Source organism: Lupinus angustifolius, chromosome LG09 (assembly GCF_001865875.1).
Source record: "Lupinus angustifolius cultivar Tanjil chromosome LG09, LupAngTanjil_v1.0, whole genome shotgun sequence".
Classification (NCBI taxonomy): domain Eukaryota; kingdom Viridiplantae; phylum Streptophyta; class Magnoliopsida; order Fabales; family Fabaceae; genus Lupinus; species Lupinus angustifolius.
The window spans coordinates 8145364-8164854 of record NC_032017.1 but is presented as its reverse complement, the minus strand read 5'-3'; the positions used below and the strand labels follow the sequence as shown (position 1 = coordinate 8164854).

Below are 19491 nucleotides of genomic sequence, written 5' to 3'. Positions count from 1 at the left end.
GAATTAATTATTTACTCAAAGATTATAATATATCATTGGTGGTTCACCAAAATAAATTTTAACAAGTTTAATTAAATAAATAATTCAAGATAAGATTAATTAACTTATTAGCTATTACAAGACTATAAAGCTTTAATAATATAATATTTTTAATTATTTAAGAAATAGCACCTAGACCATGATATTTTCTCATAGGTAATTCAATTTAAAAATTAGAATTTAGACAATCTAAAAACTTTATTAAACATATTATATACTTATACTATCCTATTTTAATATAATTAAAATTATTATATGTGAAATTTGAATATAAAAATATATGTATAATAATATAATTTCATAGTTGATGTTTTCAAAGTTTATTTAAAAGGAAAGTTGTTAGCTAATTAAAAATGTTAAACAAGTAAATAATCCAAGTTCAAACTACTATATATTATATAAGTCAGGTTTATCAACAAGAAGTTGGTCTAGTGTTGTAAAGCTTCACTAGAAAGAAAAAAAAAGGAATATATTGGTAATAAAAAAAATATGTAGGTTAGGTTTATTTATACTAATGTTTAATCGGTTTTAGCCCCGACTAAGAGTTTTTATATACCACTTAATTCATCACATCATATCTAACATGTGACTTCTACTCACACAAAAATTTGCAACCAACCATAGTTAACTTCCATTTCTCACTCACATTTGAATATACTTAATAATTTATAACACACTTAGTAGTCATTCCTCATTGGATAGACCATTGCCCAGTACAAAAACTCATTATCTTGTATCTTGTTCTCACATATATCATAAATGTTATCAAATATTTACATTTGTTATGCTTATATCTTGTTTACCTTGATGTTTTCTCTCACAAAGATGTGAAGTGATATGACTCAAAGAAATGTATTTAGAACATTTTATGTTATGCCTAGTTGAAGTCCAAGATCCTAAACTTTTACACTTATGCTATTGTCAGGCACATGAACCGAGTACAATCAGCAACGATACCCCCAGAAAGAGAATCAGAAATTCAAGACCTTGTGTAATGGGTGCTCTAGAATTCCTCAAATGGCATAGGCTCCAATATTAGGATATCATTCTTCATGGTGGCCAGGAGTTTCTACTATGCATCCTATTTTGTGACAGAGACCATTATCTATCATATTGATAAAGTTCTCTTTCCAAGAGTGATGCAAACCACTAATATTTAGAATAAATGTCACCTGTCATTATGTTATTTTCCCCTCCAATCCCAATGGGGATTAATTAAACCTTGTAACTAAGAAAACATTAGGACAGAATAGTTTTTCTCAACCTGGTAACTAAAATCAATCAGCATCTATTTAAGTATAAAACCAAGCAAGTGAATTATTGAAATATCCAATCCATTTTAGTAGAGTGAAAGAAAGTTGTCACTTGCCAGAACAAGATATGATGACAAGTATGATTAAATAACCTGACTTATTGCAATCTCGAAGCTCAAAGGATCCATCAACAAGGTTACATTGATAGTGAGACATGAAAAACAAAAATTACAAGAAAGGGAATGTCAAGTCTGGAAACCAGTTCATAGAGAAAATTCTTCATTAACCATCTAGTTCTGGAGGTGAGAAGCCAGGTTGAGGACAATGTCTTCTTTGGCCTTTTTATCAAAAGGGTCCTCACCAACATATAAATCTAGGATTGACTTACATAGGACTTTACTCTGGATGCTTCCCACTTCTTGTCCGTCAACTACAAGAAATTAGATAAAATTAATGTCAAAGTTCTTATTGCAGTGTAATGTAACAAAAATGTAAATCATAAAGCAAACAGGACACCTAATACTAGGTGCTAATGAATTGCAATGTTTAAAGAACATGTATAAAGCATACTGTACCAAACTTGCCATGGTATAACTGTATAAGGTACTAGATGGATTCAGTGGCCCCACAGCTCATTTGTCAATAGATTCAGGGCAAATTAGAAAAGAGAACATGTATTATACAAGTTTCAACATTGCCTGAAAACAAGATACAAAACTATTTCCTATTATCAGATTGAAAGTTTCGGAATATAAAATAGTAGTAGTTTTACTAATGTTCTTGCGATGGAAAGGTAAACGAAACTCGGGTTGCACTCGCAGATTTATCTTTATGTTCCATGCATAAGCTACATGTAGCCAGTTTAAAATATGGTTGATTAGGGGACTCTCCTTAAGTTGGACTTGGCAATAATTACAAACGAAAATTAAATATGTGCTTCATTAGAAATCTAAAAGTTGAATTCATGGAGATGCAGACAATGAGAAGGATATCTTACTTGATGTGCGAAGAACATGGCCCTTCTCTCTTGAGAGATGAATTACAGATCCACTAGGAATTTTGATATCATCTTTAAACATTGAAGTGAACCTGCACCACAACTTGCTAGTGAAGTAAAACTGATAGGCAACATAAAGCTCACACTAATTGGATAAAATAAGTTGCATACATCTCAAGTTGACATTTGCCATGGTTTTGTCAATTCAAAGCTAAGATAGAAAACTAAAATATAACTTTGAAGTGTTGTGGTGATATACATATAAATGTTTATTGCTAAACAAACTCTTGTGCGAGTGGGTGTGTGAAAGAGAGCATTCTATATCTTCGATTTAAAATTAATATGAAACCTCGTGACCCGACAAGTAAATATAATGACTAAATCTCAATATATGAAAACGATATTGTGAGTTGAAGGAAATATTGACCTTTGAAGCAATTCCTTATTGTCGGATCCACCATACTTTTTCAATCTGGTTCCAACAGACTCTTCAAACGCATTGCGGACAGAACGAATGCTCAATTTACCATACACAATCTGAAGCCTAATTGTCATGGATATATCATTTTCCAGAAGATCTTCAGTCAACTCCTTATTGCCCTTCAATTCGGACGCAGACACTGCTCCATATTTCTCAGCAAGATAGTTCTTTATGTCATTATTGTCAGCATAAACACCTGCAATGAATGGCAATATTTCAATCCTTTCAGCACATTACAAACATTGGATGTGAAGGGAACTTGTGTATGAGAGTTTTTATTGAATTTTTAGCAGTTATCATTTTCATCACCAATTGACACAATATTAACATAGTGCATGAACATTTATACACATCTAAACCATATAATAATAATATAAGTAGGAACTTAGGATAAAACTATGATAATATGAAAACAATACCAAAAGCATAGATATCAATGGTCTTAAGACCAAAAATGGACTTCCTCCTAAATCCAATTCCAAGGAGGTTGAGAGAATCAGTTAGAATGGAAGAAGGGAATGAAGATCCATTGTTGGATTGAGTAGCAGGAAGTGAATTATCAGCCATAGTAATGGAACCAAACAATGGTATTGGTTTCAAAGGATTGGGATTGGATGAGGTGAGGACGGTGAATGCGGTGGCAGCTCCGGCGGTTAAACCGACGGCGACGGCGAAGGGAGAGAAAGGGCGTGAAGAATGAGGTGATGGTGGTTTGGGGTTGTTGTTCCAAAAGGAAAATGAAAAACGCACTGAACCCATCCCTCTTTCTATACACACTAACACTTGCTTTTGTGTTATGTGTAATGTTCTTTTATTGGAATTCTTACTTTTTATGTCTCATTATGTTCCGATTTAATTAAAAGTTATTATCGACAACTTAAATATAAAATTATAAAAATATAAAATAATTGTTTTATGTTATTTATGTAGTATAATTAGTTTAATGTATGTGAACACGTGTATTTTTGGATAGTTGATCTTTGTTTCTATCTTTCTATCACAACAAACAAAGTCCAACTCTAATACCAGCCCATTTATTTTTTAATATTATAATATACTTTTATTGAGAAAATAACAATATTTATTTACAGCTGTAATTTAGTCAAAGATCCATTAATAGTATAAACAATTTTTTATTTATTTATATTCCGTACAACCACCTGATTTATTTCCTATAATGAATGACATCCTCTAAACAAACAATAATATTCCTTTTTGGAGGTATAACTATCTTTCCTAATAAATATGTTGACAAAAACTAAATATTTGACATTTTAATTTATATAAAAATTTGATGTGATCTTATACTACTAGACTAACATATTTTTAATATTATCATCTAATTTGGTCATTTTTACTTTCTATTTATTTTGTATTTAAATTTAAAATATAATATCTATGCATTATTATTATAAAAAATTATATGCAATTAATATATTATTCACATTTCATCTATATTACACTTTTGAGAAATCAATGATGATAAAACATAAATAATCGATAACATAATAATATTATATAAAACTCATATAAGATACATTTTTTCTCTTAAAATTATTTAAAAACTTGTGCATGACCATAAAGTTTAAAAACATTGACCAATTGGAAGGTGTAATTAATAATGGTCATCTTCGGTCATAAAAAAAATTATACAACTTCATATATTATTATTTATGATTGGTCAGCTATATAACTCAAACACATTTTTTTAATTAATCATTATTAGTAGTATATAAATAGACACAATTTTATGTATCAATTATCATGATCAAGTTAATATAAATGGTTAAAATGCTATGATTATGTTAACTAAGGATGAAAGATAAGACATTGAATAAAGGAAAGCATATACTAGAAAAATAAGTTTATTGGTTATTGGAAAATAAAATTGACTTTTCCAATGTTCTTTTTGTAAGCCCCAAAAGTTTACCTCAAAGGAATATTTATAGCTATCAACACCTACAAGAGCCCATATTACAAATTTAAGATATAGGAAATTAAAAACTATATCATTCTAAAATAGTGACATCGATGAGATAATTTAAAAAAAAAATGAATACACTAACAATATGAGAATTTTTTTACACTATTATTATATCATTCATTATTTATTTTTAATTATCATTGACTTATAAATAAAATTAACGCAAATAACCAATGGATAATGCACTATAGATGAAATTTTAAATTGTGAATAAATATATATTAAAGTATAATTTTAAAAGTTTAAGATGGTAAAAATGAATTAAAGTAGTTTAGGATGGGTAGAGTACATATATCCTAGGACCCCAACTAAATATTATGGGCCCAAGGCCCATAGATGTTTTGTAGCAAATGGCAACACACCATTATACTAGCACCACAAGAATACAAGTACAAGTGTATCTCCTATTATATTCTGAAGTAGAAAAAATAGAGAATGAGTGAATAAGGAGATAAGTGTTGATAAAATGAAAACACTGACCCTGCCACCGCTCTTGAACTTCCCAGTGTTCTCTCCATCATCTCGTTCTCTTTCTCTACTTCAAACTCATAACTCTTCTCATCCTTCACTCATCAATTCCACACACCAATTTCCAAACAAAACATCCACCATACTTGTATTTGCTAAAAAGGATCCATTTTTAATCGATGAAGATGGTTTTGTTGATGACATGGAAGGTTACCTCCAAAACCTCTCCCTTGAGTATGACTCTGTTTGGGATACTAAACCTTCTTGGTGTCAGCCATGGACAATAACACTCACAGGGGTATCAATTATTGCTATCACCTGGTTCATTCTCAAATCAGTGCTTGTAACTTCACTCATATCTCTACTAATAGGAGCATGGTGGTTCATCTTTCTCTATTCCTATCCCAAGGTTGGTTACTTGTTCTTACTTTATTACTCTACTACTACTACTACTACTACCTTCCATCTAATATAATATACAATATTTCTTCATTCTCAGGCATACTCACAGATGATTGCTGAGCGCAGACAAAAGGTTACAAATGGTGTTGAAGATACATTTGGTGTTAGGAACAAGTGAAGAAGTGAATAACCTGTGATTTGTATTCTTCCTACTCCTCAGGTGTGCTCACCCTTTTTCCCCTTTTATGCCTCTCATTCTATTTTCATATTCCAATACAGAAGAATACAACCTAAAGAGGCATTCATTCACAATTTCACATTACTTTAAATTTCACGTAAGATTGTAACATGTAATAATGTATACACAAGTCTATGTCTCTTTCACCACTGTATAAGTATTTTACATTGTCTTCACATATTTGGCCCCGGATGTGAATTATTAACCTTTGCTTGGGTTAGATTAACAGATAAGGATGTTGTTTTCCTTTGGTTTCTCACATATACTTTTGAAACATATGTACAAAGAAAACAAGATAAAGATAGATGTATACAATATCAAACACAATGTTTAAAAGTTGCTCAAATAAGAGGACTTAAATGAGGATTGTTCCATGGATTGTAAGAACTAAGCATTTATCTATGAAATAAGCTAGCTGACTCAAGTTGTTTCGTGCACTACTAACATTTATCCAAAAGTTACAACATAAGGGAAAACAAGGATTTATACCCCAAAGGCTAGGAGTCTTTTGCACCTAATCACCATTTTTTAAAGAAAAATGGTAAATAATTTCATAGCATTTTCATTCATCTTATCCCTTTTCATTTTATATCAACTGGACAACTTTTGAACACAATAAAGATAGCTATCTTTTCTTCTCCGAAAACACTTCCACAGGAATCCCATCCACCACCAAAATAGTGTGATTTCCCCTAAACTTCCACTTGAGTTGCTTTACCTGCATCACTGTCTTGCAATCAATTCTAATCACAAGACAAGGAGCATCATTAAGTCCAAGGGTGTCACACTCAATTCTCACATCATGTACTTGCCCCTTGTCACAAAAGGGAGCCTTTGCACCATAAAATTTCTTACTATAAATGTGTTCTCTCTTTGCAATAAAAACATCATAATCATAAGCATAGTAGTCACTCTCAATATTCTTGCATGCCTCTTTTTTCATATCACCTAGGAGTAACACAATCTCTTGGTTGAACACAAGAGCTAAAAAAAACCCTGCATAAGCTTGTCTTTAGACATTGGTTTGAGTAAATGTTCATGTTAGAACAAATTATTAATTACTAAGTTGCATAGTAAAGATAGACAAACACTGTAGATAACTTATTATATATTCATTCATGAACTGGTGAGTTTGATACACTGGAAAGATATGAAAACAACTACCACTGGTACTGTTGGGGAAAAAAACATGCAGTTCACAGAAAAACTTGGTTTGAGGTGAGATTTTTTAGGAGAAAAGTGGATACAAGTTCATTTGTTTTTGGAAACTCTGTGATCTGCGGTTGCCATGGATGCTCCCATGCCACCAGGTATGCTACTTATAACATCATCATTTTCATGTGTTTCCCGTTGCTCCTGCATGTCAATATAAATCATGTGTAGCATACATTATCTCAATAACATGGTAAAAGGTGGAGACTCTCAACTCTTGTATATATCAAACTAGTTCATCCTCCAAATTAGTTAGTAGCTCTGAACTTCACAAATCAGTGCATATTAATAAACTAACTACTACAATAAATAATAAAATGTACGTACTTACTGGTGGAACATTTGATTGTGTATTGTTATGATCATCTTGATTGGCAGAAAGACGAGGATTAAGATCTGCATGAACGCTTTTGTTACTTATGAAATCAAAGTCCTCGGTTGGTGTAACTTGAGGAGCTTTCACTGTGGCAGGAAGATCATCATCCACCGTTGATTTATATGGATCGTCATCGCCAATCACAATCCCCTTGGACACATCATCATCTTTCACAAACTGCCCTAACACCTGTTTCAATATATAATATATGATATGGATTATGATATGATATATAATAATGAATGAGAGCAAATCATCTGTCCTATGATGAACTGAGTGATGAATTACCTCTCCACCAAGGGTCTGAGTGAGAACACGTTTCCCTCCAACACATTTTTCCTCGTAAATGGAAGTCCCATCATTTCTAGCAATGTTAGTAGATGCCCTATGGCCAACAACACCAGCTCTCTCATTCTTAGCAGCTGCTGATTCCATAATTGATGCTGGACCACCCTTTTGAGTATGTCCACCCATTATTTGAGATTCCACTGATTGCACCGTTGCTGCATCTCTTGGTGTGATGGGTTTTGATGCTAACTCACCACCCACTTCAAACACATCACCATACCTAATAGGTGCTTCCTTATTATTATTATTACTACTATCTCTCCTTGGTTGCTCCTGGCTCATGATGGTAGTATGAGTATAGTTTCTATATAGTGAATCCAAGTACCACTTTAAGGGGTTATATATAGATGCATGAGTGAATAGAAAGGATATATCAAAATCAATATTTGATGTATAAAGTTAAAGTAAATGGATGAGTAATGGAAGCGGTGATGGAGAGTGCCGCATGCACCAATAGAGACATGTGGTCATTACTTGGCAACTTCTCAACCATTCCCAATTCTGACTCACCTTCTATTCCACAACAATTTCTCTCTTGTACTAATCTGCCTATATCACATAACTACCGCATCACATTTAACATAACTTGGAAATCAAATACAACAACATAGTAGTGCATACTATTCATGGAAAAATGGAGTACTGTACTTTGGAGTTTGGACTGACCCATCTCTTTCCATCACCTAAATACACCATATTGCAATTTTACTTACTTTTTATATTCTATTCGGATTTCGTTCTATAGCTCCACCATTATTACGTTCAACGGCCCAACCTAGCCTATCTTTGAATCTCCCCTCCTTTATACAAATCAGTATATCATCCACCATTCATATTTAATTAAAAAGTAAATACTTATTTTAATCTTTCATATTTTTTGGCCTTATCAATTTAGTCATTTAAAGAAATAAAAGACCTAAAATGGTTACAACAAATTTTAAATGTGGGTGAAATTAGTCATTTGGAGTCAAATTAGTTCTCACTAAGTATCGTAAAACATGTTAAAAATGATTAGTTTGACTTTTATTTAAAATTTTGAGACCATTTTAAGTCTTTTCTTTTTTGAAGGACTAAATTGGTAATATTAAAAAATAGGAGGGACTAAAATGAATATTTACTCTAAATTAAAATCAAATTTTAAAAATAAGTATTATAAATGGATAGAGACAAGTTGAATTCAATGTAGCTAATGGGAAAAATTGGGCTATGTAAGCAATGTTAATTTATGAGTTTGTATTAATGCGACCGTTACAAACACAAACACTACGCATTATTATATTCCACTCTCTCCCACAAACACTAGTTTCACTTTCAGATCCCTTCAATCAAACTCCATTTCCTTCCATTACAATCGGTAAATTTTTGCTCTTCACATAAAAATGCACATAACCATTATTGCAACTTATTTTTTCTTCACGCCAATCCTATTGTATTAAAATCCCTTTCATTTTTCATGCCTTATTAATTTGTTTTCTTCGGTTTTATTTATGTTTTTTTTCAGTGTCCGAGGAAATTTTGTTCTGTCCTGGGTTTTCATTTTCATATCTGGGTGGTGATTTGATCAAATTGTTCAGTTTATAAGAAGATTTGTGTTGGTAACTATTACAACAACGTTTTACATTGCTGGTTTTCTGGAACATTATCTGATACATTGTGCTAGGTTGTGGTGGTGAGATCTAGTAGAATAAACAACCTTAAAATCAATTGACTCTGTTATTGTTACAATGGAAACACTTGTTGTTATGTCACAACATCAGCATAGGAACCAATACTACAGCAGCAATAGGCCTAAGCCACAAGGGTCTTATTGTTCTTCACCTTCCAAAGATTTTAGGGTCATAAATTGCAAAACTTTTCAAAGAGGAAATGGTATTCTACCAACCCCATTTAAGTCTTGTGCTTATTCTTCACCTGTAACCAAAAGGGCATCTTCACCAAAAACACCATCAGATAACAAAACCCTTTTCAAAACTAGTACTCTGAACAGCACCCCTATTCCTATCAATGCCAAAGCTTGTAAAAAGGACACAACTTTGATTGAGGGTATCTCAGATAACAGAACCCTTTGCAAAACTAGAAGTCAACAAAGCACTCCTATTCTTATCAATGGTAATGCTTGTAAAATGGGCACAGCTTTCAGTGATGGAAGCTTGTTGCTTTCAGAACTTTGGGCTGGACCAACTTACTCAAATTCACCACCACCTAGTTCTTTGCCTATACCGAAATTTTCTGTTACACCTGCCAAGACTGTGTCTCTTGATCTACCTGGTTCCTCACCTGAGATTGAAATGCATTACCCGGTTGCCAAGTCTGCACTGTCCTCCCCTCGCAGGGAGTGTTCCTCTTGTATGTTACACTTGTTTGTTAAAGATGATTCTGCGACAAAGATGCTGTGTCGCGTTCTCAATCTTAACTTGAATGACGAATGAGATGAAGAGGGGGCATAATGATTAAATAAGCTTTTCTTTCTGTATGATGTTGGATTAGAGTTTTAGGTGTATATGCAGTGATCAAATAAAAGTTTGAGTTTGTGTTACTTTCAGTAATGGGGGTTGTGGGGTGCCCTTCACTATGATGATTGATGGCTATGGTGGGTTGGCATTGTTGTAAATTGGATAGTTTAGACTTGTGGAGAGAGTGAATGGTCCTTGTTTAAGGCTGTTTTGGGAGAAGGGTTTGATTGTGATGTGTATAGAGGCTGCTATGAAAATGGTTGGGAAGCAGAATGGTGGTGATAATGGTGAGAATGGCCTGGAGAGTTGAGATTCAAGCTGAATCATGAGTTCATAATTTGTAGTTCATACTTCACATTATCTTTCTCATAGCGTGGTTTACTTTTAATCCAACAAAGGATTTAGGTCTCTTACTTTTAGTACATACTGTAGATTGTAGAACTCTTCACTTATAACTCTTTAGAGCTCAATACTTGGGTCCTTATTTTTCCTTTCAATTCTTTGTTTTACCATTGTCCTTCATCATTCTGTTCTAATATGTTCCCACTTTCTAATTAGAGATCTTCTGCATACCTGTTAGTAGTTACTACTTTCTTTCCCGAAGTTAACTTTCATTTCTTAGCTTCCCTGGTTTGATCCTTCACTTCCTTTTCTATTTTTATCCAAAGAAAAGTTTGAAGGGCTTTAGTTATAACTTATAAACTTTTATGGTGTCTGCTTTAGTTTTAGGGCTAATCCTTATCACACTATTTGCTAGTAAGCCCTTTATATTTTCCTTTTTCGGTATTTGTTAATGCTTCTTTCCTTAGTCTTTCACTTGCCTTACCTTCCAGCTCCATGGGAAGTGTTGACAATACCATACCATAATTAAGGTAAGATCTTGCTTGATGGTTCTTTAAATGCTTTCAATATATTGATTTATTGCAGTTAATGATGATTGTTTAATGTTTGAATTAGGTTGGTTAAACTGTACTGAAGCTGTTTTGTTCAAGAGACATGGTCATGGTCTTCTGAATTATTAGCTCCATTGCAAGCTTGTTTTTCTTCATGAAGTCCCTTATGGGTCATAAGCTTTTCTGTGTATTTGATCAAGTAAAATTTCATTGAATCTTATCTATGGACCATGTTATTGTTATGTATGAATCGAGTACTACATTCTCTTCACTAATTTTAGTGTATGTGGTGTTACTTTAAACTATGATGACTCTTGACTACATTATGTTGAAGGAACTATATTTTCATATCTGTTGTTGATATGATTGCTTATTGATCTTAATCTTAATAAACCGAATTTGTCTCGGCATTGATTGGAATATGGAATATAAAACATCTTCATTAATGATTTTTTACATCCAAATTTAGTGATCTCAACATTGTTTGGTATTGGACTATGAAACTTCTTCATTAATGATTCTTTTGCATAATTTTTTCCCATGAGTTATGATATTTGTAATCTCTCTAGGACTTTAACTCACTCATTTCTCACATTCTCTGTTCTGGATCTCATCTTAGATGATTATACATGTTCAATTGTCCATACTTCTCATACCACTCATGGATATGAGATGGTTGCATCACCCTTTATATTCAGAAGTCTATATTGTGTAGAAGTTGATGAGTTGAAGAGCATATAAGTGGATGAACTTATAGACCTAATGCTATAAAGTTTTGCGTCAAGATGTAGTGTCAAACCCACATATATGTACAACATATCCTATTAGTGCATACAAGGTCAAGACTAGAAAGTATATGTTCTAGGTAGTGATATATTTTTTGGTAGCTTCTTGTGCTAAATGTGATGTATTTCCATTAGTATATATGTGCAAAAGAGAAAAGGGGTGGGGTAATCCTTATCATCCAATCCTATTCACACCTTTACCACAACCCTTTTGCAATTTTTTTCTTCTTCTTTGTGACACAAAATAAACTATTCTACCTTCTTTCAAATCCATTTATTACTTATGCAGCTTGTTCCTTTAATGATGACTCCAGTTATATTACACCTTTTGTTTCCTATGCTTGATTAGAACATATATTGCACTTGCCTTTACCATAATGGATTAGGACTAATGTGTTAATCAGGATATATGTGATAAGATTTTTGGTTATTTAATTAATCAGAAAGTGATAAGCTTTTAACCCAAAGTTTGAAATTGTGGGATTTTCCCTATGTTTATACGTATCAAAGTTTCTAAGGGTAACCTAATATTCAAATAATTGAATGAGTAATGAAAATGACATTTAACAAATGTATATGTTAATGTGAATGTCATTATTAATTTTTATAGTATTATTATAATGGGTTTGATGAATTCTTTGTGAAGATGGGTGAGAATTGCACGGATAATAATTAAGCAGTCTACATCATCATTCATCATCACATCAACTCAAAGAAAGACACTATTTTCAATTGAGTAAGATAGCAACTCAACTCATTACGTGTAAAATAGTCACTAAATTTATAAATTCATGATATTCTTATTTGAGTAATAGAATAAGACACTATGAGTTTTATTTGAAACTTCAAATATTAAATTTGATATGAAACATGCATAATAGATATTGAAAAATAGTAGTAGCTAGTAATGATATATGATAATAAGTTTGTACAATATGGGAGGTTATTGTTGGCATGACTGCATGGATGGTGAATGTTGAAGTCAAGAATGTGTTTCAATATCAGATTCTGAATTGTGATCTAACACCATCTCTCTATAGCGGCATTCAGGACTGCAGAAAGCTTTCTCTCCTCTGCATCACAAAAACCATGCACTTATTCATTACCTTCAACTTTTCTCAATTCATCAACTAATTAAACAGTAGTAATAATAATAATAATTGAGTTTCTTGACATTTGCATTAGATGGTGTTTCCTTTATACATATTTTGAAGAAAAAACATTAAAGTTATTTGATAATCAACCAAACATATCCTAGTAGATATGGTGGATCCCATTTAAGAAGTGTTAATCTTCAAATGGGTATTTATACCACTTTTTGACTGCATTTTCTTATATCTATTTTAGAATTAGTGATCAGAAAGATATTTGTTTTGAAAAGAACAATGATAAGTGATAATTATATGAAAGTTAAAAATAGAAAAGGAGAGAATGAAACTCACCTATAGATAAAGATGTCCTTTGTCTGATCAAGATGTTTCTTGCAAGTGTAACAAAAGCTTAGGAAACTTTCAGAAATAGCATATAAATGAGAGTTTTTTGGCACAGAAAAATGGGAATAGTTCTCCTCCACAATGCAATTATTGAATATATGTGTAGTTTTTTTGTTAGGTCCATGATGTGATATCACACATGTATATTCCTCAGAAAGCTCCATCTCACTCATAGACACAACCCCTTCAACAACTTCTCTTGTAGAATCATCCTTGTTTTGTGACTCCTTGACTTTCAACCTGAGCTTAGTTCCAAATAAGACATTTCCTTTGTTTGGTTCACCAGAATTCTCATCAAATGGTTCATCTTTAAGAGCACTTACAAGAGCTAAACCAATGTTTTTTGACTCTAACCTGTGAATGTATGAGCTTTTTCTGTTGTATGCATATGAAAATGGATACCCAAAGAAGCCAAAAGGGGATATTAATGGTTTGGTGTCAAGAACTGAAGTTGGGGTTCTCAAGGCCTCAGTTCCTGAGAGATAGTTGTTGTTGGTGAAGTCTATAAACTTTGGTGAAGCAAATAGAGAAGGAAGTATAGTTGTAGCATAAGTCTGATTGGTAGATTGCTGTGGTGATGAAGAAGTGTGATGATCAGCCATCAATGGTGGCTTGGTCACTGCTCTTGACCTGTTCCTTATCAACAACATCATAACATGTATGTATGTATGTATATATGTATATATATATATATATAGACACAGAACACAAGACAACAAGCTATGACAGTTATGGTATATTTGTTAAAAGTGGTATGGAGTGAGGAAGAAAAAGATAAGATAGAAAGCGGTTTTTGATACTTGTCATTACAAAACCTCAACTCAACTTCCAATGTACTCTTAATTTGTTTCCTAGTACTACCTAATGCAACTTTTGCCCCTTTCTCTCGCCACTACTTACTCCCACAACCTCTTTCTCTCTCTCTCTCTCTCTCTGCAACCTCCTTCAACTTTAGAGGAGAGAAAACAAAAAAAAGGAGACTTTTTTGGTGGATATATAAGAGAGAGAGAGAGAAATGAAGGAGAAGCAAGTAATAAGTTAACTTAGACTGACTTTTCCTATCAACATGTAAAACTTTTGTTTTTCAAAAAGCATATAGCCTATCAAACTTAATAAACCAACCTTCCTATTTACTTATATAATAATATTCATATTCTACTATTTTAACATAAGTAATAATATTATATATTAATTTTAATATAAAAATGTATATAAAAATATAAAATAATTGTTAGAGTTAGATGAACATAGTTAAAAGCTATGAAGCACGGATTCGTCAAACACCCCCACGTGTCGGTGTCTGACACGGATACGCTCAGATTCGCGAATGATACGTATCTATAGAGTATCCAAAAAATAAAAAATAAAAATAAAATAAATAAATATTAAGATACGTATCCGATTCGTTTTCAATAAAATATAGGATATATGGATTCGTTTTCAGTAAAGTATATGATAACATTCGTTTCCAATAAAACAGGATAATATAGATTCGTTTTTATTAAAATAGGATAAGATATATTTGTTATGGAGGGCAATGATTTTAGGATAGATTCGTTTTCATTAAAATAAGATATAATAGATTTGTTATGGAGGGTAATGATTTTAAATTTCCATTATATTTTTGACTTTGGATATTTTAATTTACACTTATAATTTTATCATATTTTATGTGTTTTTATTATTTTATATGTGTATCCCTGAAAGTATCGTATCCTGTATTTTGGAAAAAATGTGTGTCGACGTATCAGATACGTATCGTACCCGACACACGTATCAGTATCTGTGCTTCATAGGTTAAAAGTATGTCTACAAACCTATTTAAATGTAGATTTGATAATCTATTTTAAGACGATATAATATAATATCTATTTAAACCGACTAACAAGTCAAACTAGACTTAAGCTTTGATTTTTTTTAATAGATTATCATGTAAGACTCCTATATACTATATAGGTTCGACCTATTTCAGGTAAAATCTGGTCTGACATGTTTCAAGCAAAATCTGGTATAACATTTTCTACCCATATTTTCAGCCCCACCAAATTCTTAATTTTGTTTTACACTAAAGTTGATTTTGTTTTCAGCCCCATCAATTCTTAATTTTGTTTTATACTAGAGGTAATTTTAAACCATTTCATTCATTAATGCTTATTAATTATTTTGAAACTTATTTAAAAAAATTATCTATCTATTAATTATTATACATTATAAATGAATGATAAATAATATAATAACTGGATATAAATATTTATACTCCAACATATAAATGCTACATTTTGTGTAAAACTATATCCAAAAATCATATGATATGTGAATATGAGAAAATCAAGAAGATAAGGGGAGAAAACTTCCCTAGTATTTATCATTTATTTTGCACACTACTTCAATATTATATCTTGTTTGGTATTTAATTGAGAAACTAAATTCCATCATTAATGAGAATAAAATAATAATGTTTAATCACACAAATGGGAATTGGTCCTCCATAAGCAAATGTGTCAGCCATCATTGTATGCCATTTTTACTAAAAATTAGATTATGAGTTACCAGACTTCGATTCCTTATCCAAGATGATGAAAAAATACCCTTACTAGTACCAAAGACTTGGATTGGGAATACCTATTTCATAGCACAATACTTTCCAATACTATGCCCAACATAAATTTTGTTATGGCATCTATGTGGTTATGTGCAAAAGAAAAATAAACAGTTTAATTAGTGGACCAACTAAAGATTATTGAAAAGTCATTTATAACATCTGTTATTCACCTTCACAAGAACACAAAAAATGACATGAAGGATCCATGTCTATATAAATTTTAGTATTTTACTACACTGCATTCCATGAACAATAGTTCCAAGATAATTCATACAACCAAAAAGGGCTGGCCACAAAATTGAAGGCAACCTGGTTTTAATATATTTAGATACTGTCTATTAGAAAATAAATAACTAAAAACAATAATTTTATATTAATGAAAACCAAGCATGGCATCTCCATATATGTGTAGACAAAAAATAGAAAACAAACTTGTTACTGCTTGAGTTTTCTATCATTCCTGGTTTTCTTCCTAGATTCTCTACTCTCTGAAGGGTATTGCTTTTTTATTAATAGATTGTGCATTGCTGCTTTGACAGCTTCAGCCGCTGCCAAAAAAACATTCTCATCGACAGACGCAGTTCCCTGCAATGTTTCTAGCAGCTTTTCTCCCCCAGGCATCTTCTCATCTTCGAGAACAACTGCCTCTTGCTCAATATCAATACCGGAAATTACTCGGACCCGAGCAAAAGAAGGGTGACTACAACCAGGTAAACTAGAGACACCTGTAACTATCCACAATTCCCTAGCAGAGGGGGCATACCCCAAGGAGGTAGGGACAAAGGCCTCTCCTTCAATAGAAACCACCTGCAACATTCCCAATCAGTTTAAAGTGTACTTCGGGTAAATACCGTCAACCCAGTCCTTATATAGACACTTTTCAATTTGGAATTAAGGTATAGGGACCAAATTAAAAATGATTGTCACATGCACTCATTTTCAATTTGGCACTGGCGAGTACCAAATCAAAAGTAATTGTACATACATTGAATGGAAAATATAACTTCAGACTTGAAAAGCAGATTCCAAGAGATAACTTAATATGGCAGTAATGATGCAAGTCAATGGTCATTTCAAGCATGTGATAACAAAGCGCTTACCTTAGCAAGGGTAAGTGTCTGTGCAGAAACATTGTGGCTCAACAATGCTACTCCTTGCAAGCTAAAGTGGTATAAAATAAAACTTTTCAGGAAAGTTGCATTAAACTAAACTCAAAGAGAAATATGACAGAAAGCAATAGTGAAAACTTGCCTTTGAATAGCCACTGCAACAAGCAAACCATCCAGGGTGGTGCATAAATCAGTAACAGCATGGCCATGCTCCTCTGATTTACCATTACCATTAGACTCTAAAAGTCCTGCCTTTGGAAACAGAAGTTGAAGAACAGGATGAAATTAGAACCGATCCCTTCCTAAAATCACTAACATTTATTTTGTTTATTACAAGTATTAAACTATTATTAGCACAGTAATAATATTCCAAACCGACTAATATTTAAGTGAATAAAAAAAGTACACAACTCCTAGAACCTCTTAGATATATAGAAATACCTTATTAGCAACCTCACAAGTATCTAGGAGAGCTCCAGATGAGACATCCCACAACCGGACCTGAAGAAAGCAATTCATGTTACTTTTAATTAGAACAAAATAAAAGTAAATAAAGAGCATGTATGAATACTAACAGTTGAATCACCACTGCCAGAAAGAAGGTGCTGCTGGTATTCCTGAGCTTGAAAGAAAGCAAGGCAAGAGACAAACCTGCAGATAGAAACATGTCAAAATCCAGAAGGTGGAAGGAAATTTGAAATACAACCTTTACTTGGCAAAAAACTTGTCAATTTTACTCGTTTGTTGGGAGGAAAGTGAAAGTAGGGAAATAACTTTGATGATAATGTATGAAGTTGTAAAATTCTTGTCGGATGATCTTGATCATTTAAAATGGATCATACCCAAAAGGGCATAAGAAATACTCAGTATAAGTAATCATGAAAAGTCGGTATTGTTATTCATCAAGACATAAAAAGAATAGTAGGAGATGAATAGAAACAACTCTCACTCTGTATGACCAAGACAGAAACTTTGTATTTCATGAGCTCCATTTAATGGCTTGTTAGGAAAATTAGTAACCTGTGAATTGTAACAAGGTTATAGTGATGTAGTTATAAAAATAACATACTGAACCAAAATGCAAAAAATGCATATTCAGCTGATAGAAATGCTAGCTTACGCGAATTTTGAAATCTCGATCGGCACTCAAAATAAACCGATCATCTGGGGAAAATTCCTGCATAAGGCACATTGCGAAAGTAAAGAACCATGTAGAATAAAAAATTTAACGAAAGAAATAGAGAAGTGATAAAATCTGACCAAGCTAGTGATGATACTGCAGTAGTGAGAAAGAAGGGGTGTTGGTTTCTTATCAAGTAATGGTTGATTGGCATCAAAGCCAGTGATATCCACAACCCAAACAACCCCAAATTTGTCAGCAAAACACACATAAGATTCATTGTTGCTTATGGCAACTGCACTGATTCTCTTTTCAGAGGAACTGGAACAAATATGTAGAGTTGAATCAGCAACAAAAAATGTAATTGCCAAGTAAAGTAGCATTTGAGAGAGATATCAAATATAGTAGAACATGACAAAAGGATAATGGCACGTGGAAACAGCTTATTTAGTGTTTTATTCAATAAGTTTTTTTTTTAATCTGGAGAGCTTATTTGGTCTTATCTTATAAACACACATAAGCAATTATCTAGAAGGACTTAGAAAATAGTTTAGGAGTTTCTATACGCTGTTTTTAACTTGAATAAGTTGCAGTGATGTATATAAGTAAGTGTTGATGTATGATTTAAATCGGAGATAATGAGAATGTTGTATTATAAGAAAATTAAGTAAGTAAATGGATAAAATGAAGAGAGTTACAGAGTAAAGATGCAGCGCCAAGAGATAGAAGACCAAATCTTGAGAGTCTTATCATCACCGGCAGAAACAAAGAGTTTTCCATTTGCACTGAAACGAATGGCTCTGATTGAATCCTTATGAAATGATGAAGAAGATGAAGATGAAGAAGAAGAAGAATCATCGAGTAAAGTAACTCCAACACCAGCGCTGCAATGTATAAAGGAATTAGTATGAATGGAAATGAATGAAGAGTGAAGTTGATTGGTTAGTAAGTTATTAACAGAAGGTCGAAGACGCGGAGGTCGCATCCAACGGCGACGGCGACAGAGGAACGGTGAGGATGAACGGCGATGAGTGCGGGTGCCACTTCTGCTTCTGTTTCTTCCATTCTCAATTACCTTCTTTCTTTTTCTTTCTTTCTCTTCACTTTCATAACCAAAACCCTTATTAGGGTTTCGACTTTCTAACTATTTTGGACTCTGTACTCTATAGTCCACTTCACTCAGCCCATTTTACTTATCAACTCATAAATCATTAATTATTTCCAGAATAAAATATTCT

The 19491-nt window shown here is 32.5% G+C and overlaps 6 protein-coding genes across 10 annotated transcripts; 2 read left to right on the top strand and 4 right to left on the bottom strand.

Moving 5' to 3' along the window:
• LOC109357524 (fatty-acid-binding protein 1) lies at nucleotides 1314-3572 on the bottom strand. Its single transcript, XM_019601528.1, has 4 exons — nucleotides 3190-3572; nucleotides 2717-2966; nucleotides 2290-2381; nucleotides 1314-1722 (listed from the first exon to the last, which is right to left on the bottom strand). Exons 1-4 carry the CDS (start codon nucleotides 3527-3529, stop codon nucleotides 1583-1585), a joined length of 822 nt encoding a protein of 273 aa, XP_019457073.1. The 5' UTR covers nucleotides 3530-3572; the 3' UTR covers nucleotides 1314-1582.
• LOC109357399 lies at nucleotides 5182-6113 on the top strand. The gene is made up of 2 exons (XM_019601345.1): nucleotides 5182-5631; nucleotides 5722-6113. Exons 1-2 carry the CDS (start codon nucleotides 5221-5223, stop codon nucleotides 5800-5802), a joined length of 492 nt encoding a protein of 163 aa, XP_019456890.1. The 5' UTR covers nucleotides 5182-5220; the 3' UTR covers nucleotides 5803-6113.
• Nucleotides 6954-8611, bottom strand: LOC109357398 (late embryogenesis abundant protein D-34-like). 3 transcript variants are annotated; one of them, XM_019601343.1, is made up of 3 exons: nucleotides 7739-8611; nucleotides 7415-7639; nucleotides 6954-7218 (listed from the first exon to the last, which is right to left on the bottom strand). In XM_019601343.1, the coding sequence occupies exons 1-3, from the start codon at nucleotides 8078-8080 to the stop codon at nucleotides 7114-7116; spliced, it is 672 nt and encodes a 223-aa protein (XP_019456888.1). In that variant the 5' UTR covers nucleotides 8081-8611; the 3' UTR covers nucleotides 6954-7113. The 3 variants fall into 3 exon arrangements, with proteins under 3 accessions (XP_019456888.1, XP_019456889.1, XP_019456887.1); XM_019601344.1 differs by having other exon boundaries at nucleotides 7402-7639; nucleotides 7739-8609; XM_019601342.1 differs by having other exon boundaries at nucleotides 7406-7639; nucleotides 7739-8608.
• Nucleotides 8979-11505, top strand: LOC109357397. Of its 3 annotated transcripts, none has more exons than XM_019601340.1 (3): nucleotides 8979-9152; nucleotides 9300-11123; nucleotides 11209-11505. In XM_019601340.1, exon 2 carries the CDS (start codon nucleotides 9523-9525, stop codon nucleotides 10225-10227), a length of 705 nt encoding a protein of 234 aa, XP_019456885.1. In that variant the 5' UTR covers nucleotides 8979-9152; nucleotides 9300-9522; the 3' UTR covers nucleotides 10228-11123; nucleotides 11209-11505. The 3 variants fall into 3 exon arrangements, with proteins under 3 accessions (XP_019456885.1, XP_019456886.1, XP_019456884.1); XM_019601341.1 differs by lacking the exon at nucleotides 8979-9152 and having other exon boundaries at nucleotides 9168-10790; nucleotides 10835-11123; XM_019601339.1 differs by lacking the exon at nucleotides 8979-9152 and having other exon boundaries at nucleotides 9168-11123.
• Nucleotides 12799-14510, bottom strand: LOC109356092 (protein MARD1-like). Its single transcript, XM_019599430.1, has 2 exons — nucleotides 13372-14510; nucleotides 12799-13002 (listed from the first exon to the last, which is right to left on the bottom strand). Exons 1-2 carry the CDS (start codon nucleotides 14073-14075, stop codon nucleotides 12912-12914), a joined length of 795 nt encoding a protein of 264 aa, XP_019454975.1. The 5' UTR covers nucleotides 14076-14510; the 3' UTR covers nucleotides 12799-12911.
• Nucleotides 16315-19402, bottom strand: LOC109355699 (tRNA (guanine-N(7)-)-methyltransferase non-catalytic subunit wdr4). The gene is made up of 10 exons (XM_019598881.1): nucleotides 19212-19402; nucleotides 18952-19137; nucleotides 18394-18574; nucleotides 18254-18310; nucleotides 18083-18153; nucleotides 17709-17784; nucleotides 17575-17634; nucleotides 17276-17385; nucleotides 17125-17185; nucleotides 16315-16831 (listed from the first exon to the last, which is right to left on the bottom strand). The coding sequence occupies exons 1-10, from the start codon at nucleotides 19316-19318 to the stop codon at nucleotides 16460-16462; spliced, it is 1281 nt and encodes a 426-aa protein (XP_019454426.1). The 5' UTR covers nucleotides 19319-19402; the 3' UTR covers nucleotides 16315-16459.

Excerpts from the sequence above, each read along its gene's own strand:
- LOC109357524 (XM_019601528.1), bottom strand. The coding sequence starts at position 3,529 with ATGGGTTCAGTGCGTTTTTCATTTTCCTTTTGGAACAACAACCCCAAA. Across the intron at positions 2,382-2,716 it reads AATAAGGAATTGCTTCAAAG|GTTCACTTCAATGTTTAAAG; the intron begins GTCAATATTTCC and ends GTTGTGGTGCAG. Across the intron at positions 1,723-2,289 it reads CCATGTTCTTCGCACATCAA|TTGACGGACAAGAAGTGGGA; the intron begins GTAAGATATCCT and ends AATTTCTTGTAG.
- LOC109357399 (XM_019601345.1), top strand. The coding sequence starts at position 5,221 with ATGAAAACACTGACCCTGCCACCGCTCTTGAACTTCCCAGTGTTCTCT. Across the intron at positions 5,632-5,721 it reads TTCTCTATTCCTATCCCAAG|GCATACTCACAGATGATTGC; the intron begins GTTGGTTACTTG and ends CTTCATTCTCAG.
- LOC109357398 (XM_019601342.1), bottom strand. The coding sequence starts at position 8,080 with ATGAGCCAGGAGCAACCAAGGAGAGATAGTAGTAATAATAATAATAAG. Across the intron at positions 7,640-7,738 it reads CTCAGACCCTTGGTGGAGAG|GTGTTAGGGCAGTTTGTGAA; the intron begins GTAATTCATCAC and ends ATATTGAAACAG. Across the intron at positions 7,219-7,405 it reads CACAATCAAATGTTCCACCA|GAGCAACGGGAAACACATGA; the intron begins GTAAGTACGTAC and ends ATTGACATGCAG.
- LOC109357397 (XM_019601340.1), top strand. The coding sequence starts at position 9,523 with ATGGAAACACTTGTTGTTATGTCACAACATCAGCATAGGAACCAATAC.
- LOC109356092 (XM_019599430.1), bottom strand. The coding sequence starts at position 14,075 with ATGATGTTGTTGATAAGGAACAGGTCAAGAGCAGTGACCAAGCCACCA. Across the intron at positions 13,003-13,371 it reads AAGGACATCTTTATCTATAG|AGGAGAGAAAGCTTTCTGCA; the intron begins GTGAGTTTCATT and ends TTTGTGATGCAG.
- LOC109355699 (XM_019598881.1), bottom strand. The coding sequence starts at position 19,318 with ATGGAAGAAACAGAAGCAGAAGTGGCACCCGCACTCATCGCCGTTCAT. Across the intron at positions 18,575-18,951 it reads TGGCGCTGCATCTTTACTCT|TTCCTCTGAAAAGAGAATCA; the intron begins GTAACTCTCTTC and ends TATTTGTTCCAG. Across the intron at positions 18,311-18,393 it reads GCAGTATCATCACTAGCTTG|GAATTTTCCCCAGATGATCG; the intron begins GTCAGATTTTAT and ends TGCCTTATGCAG.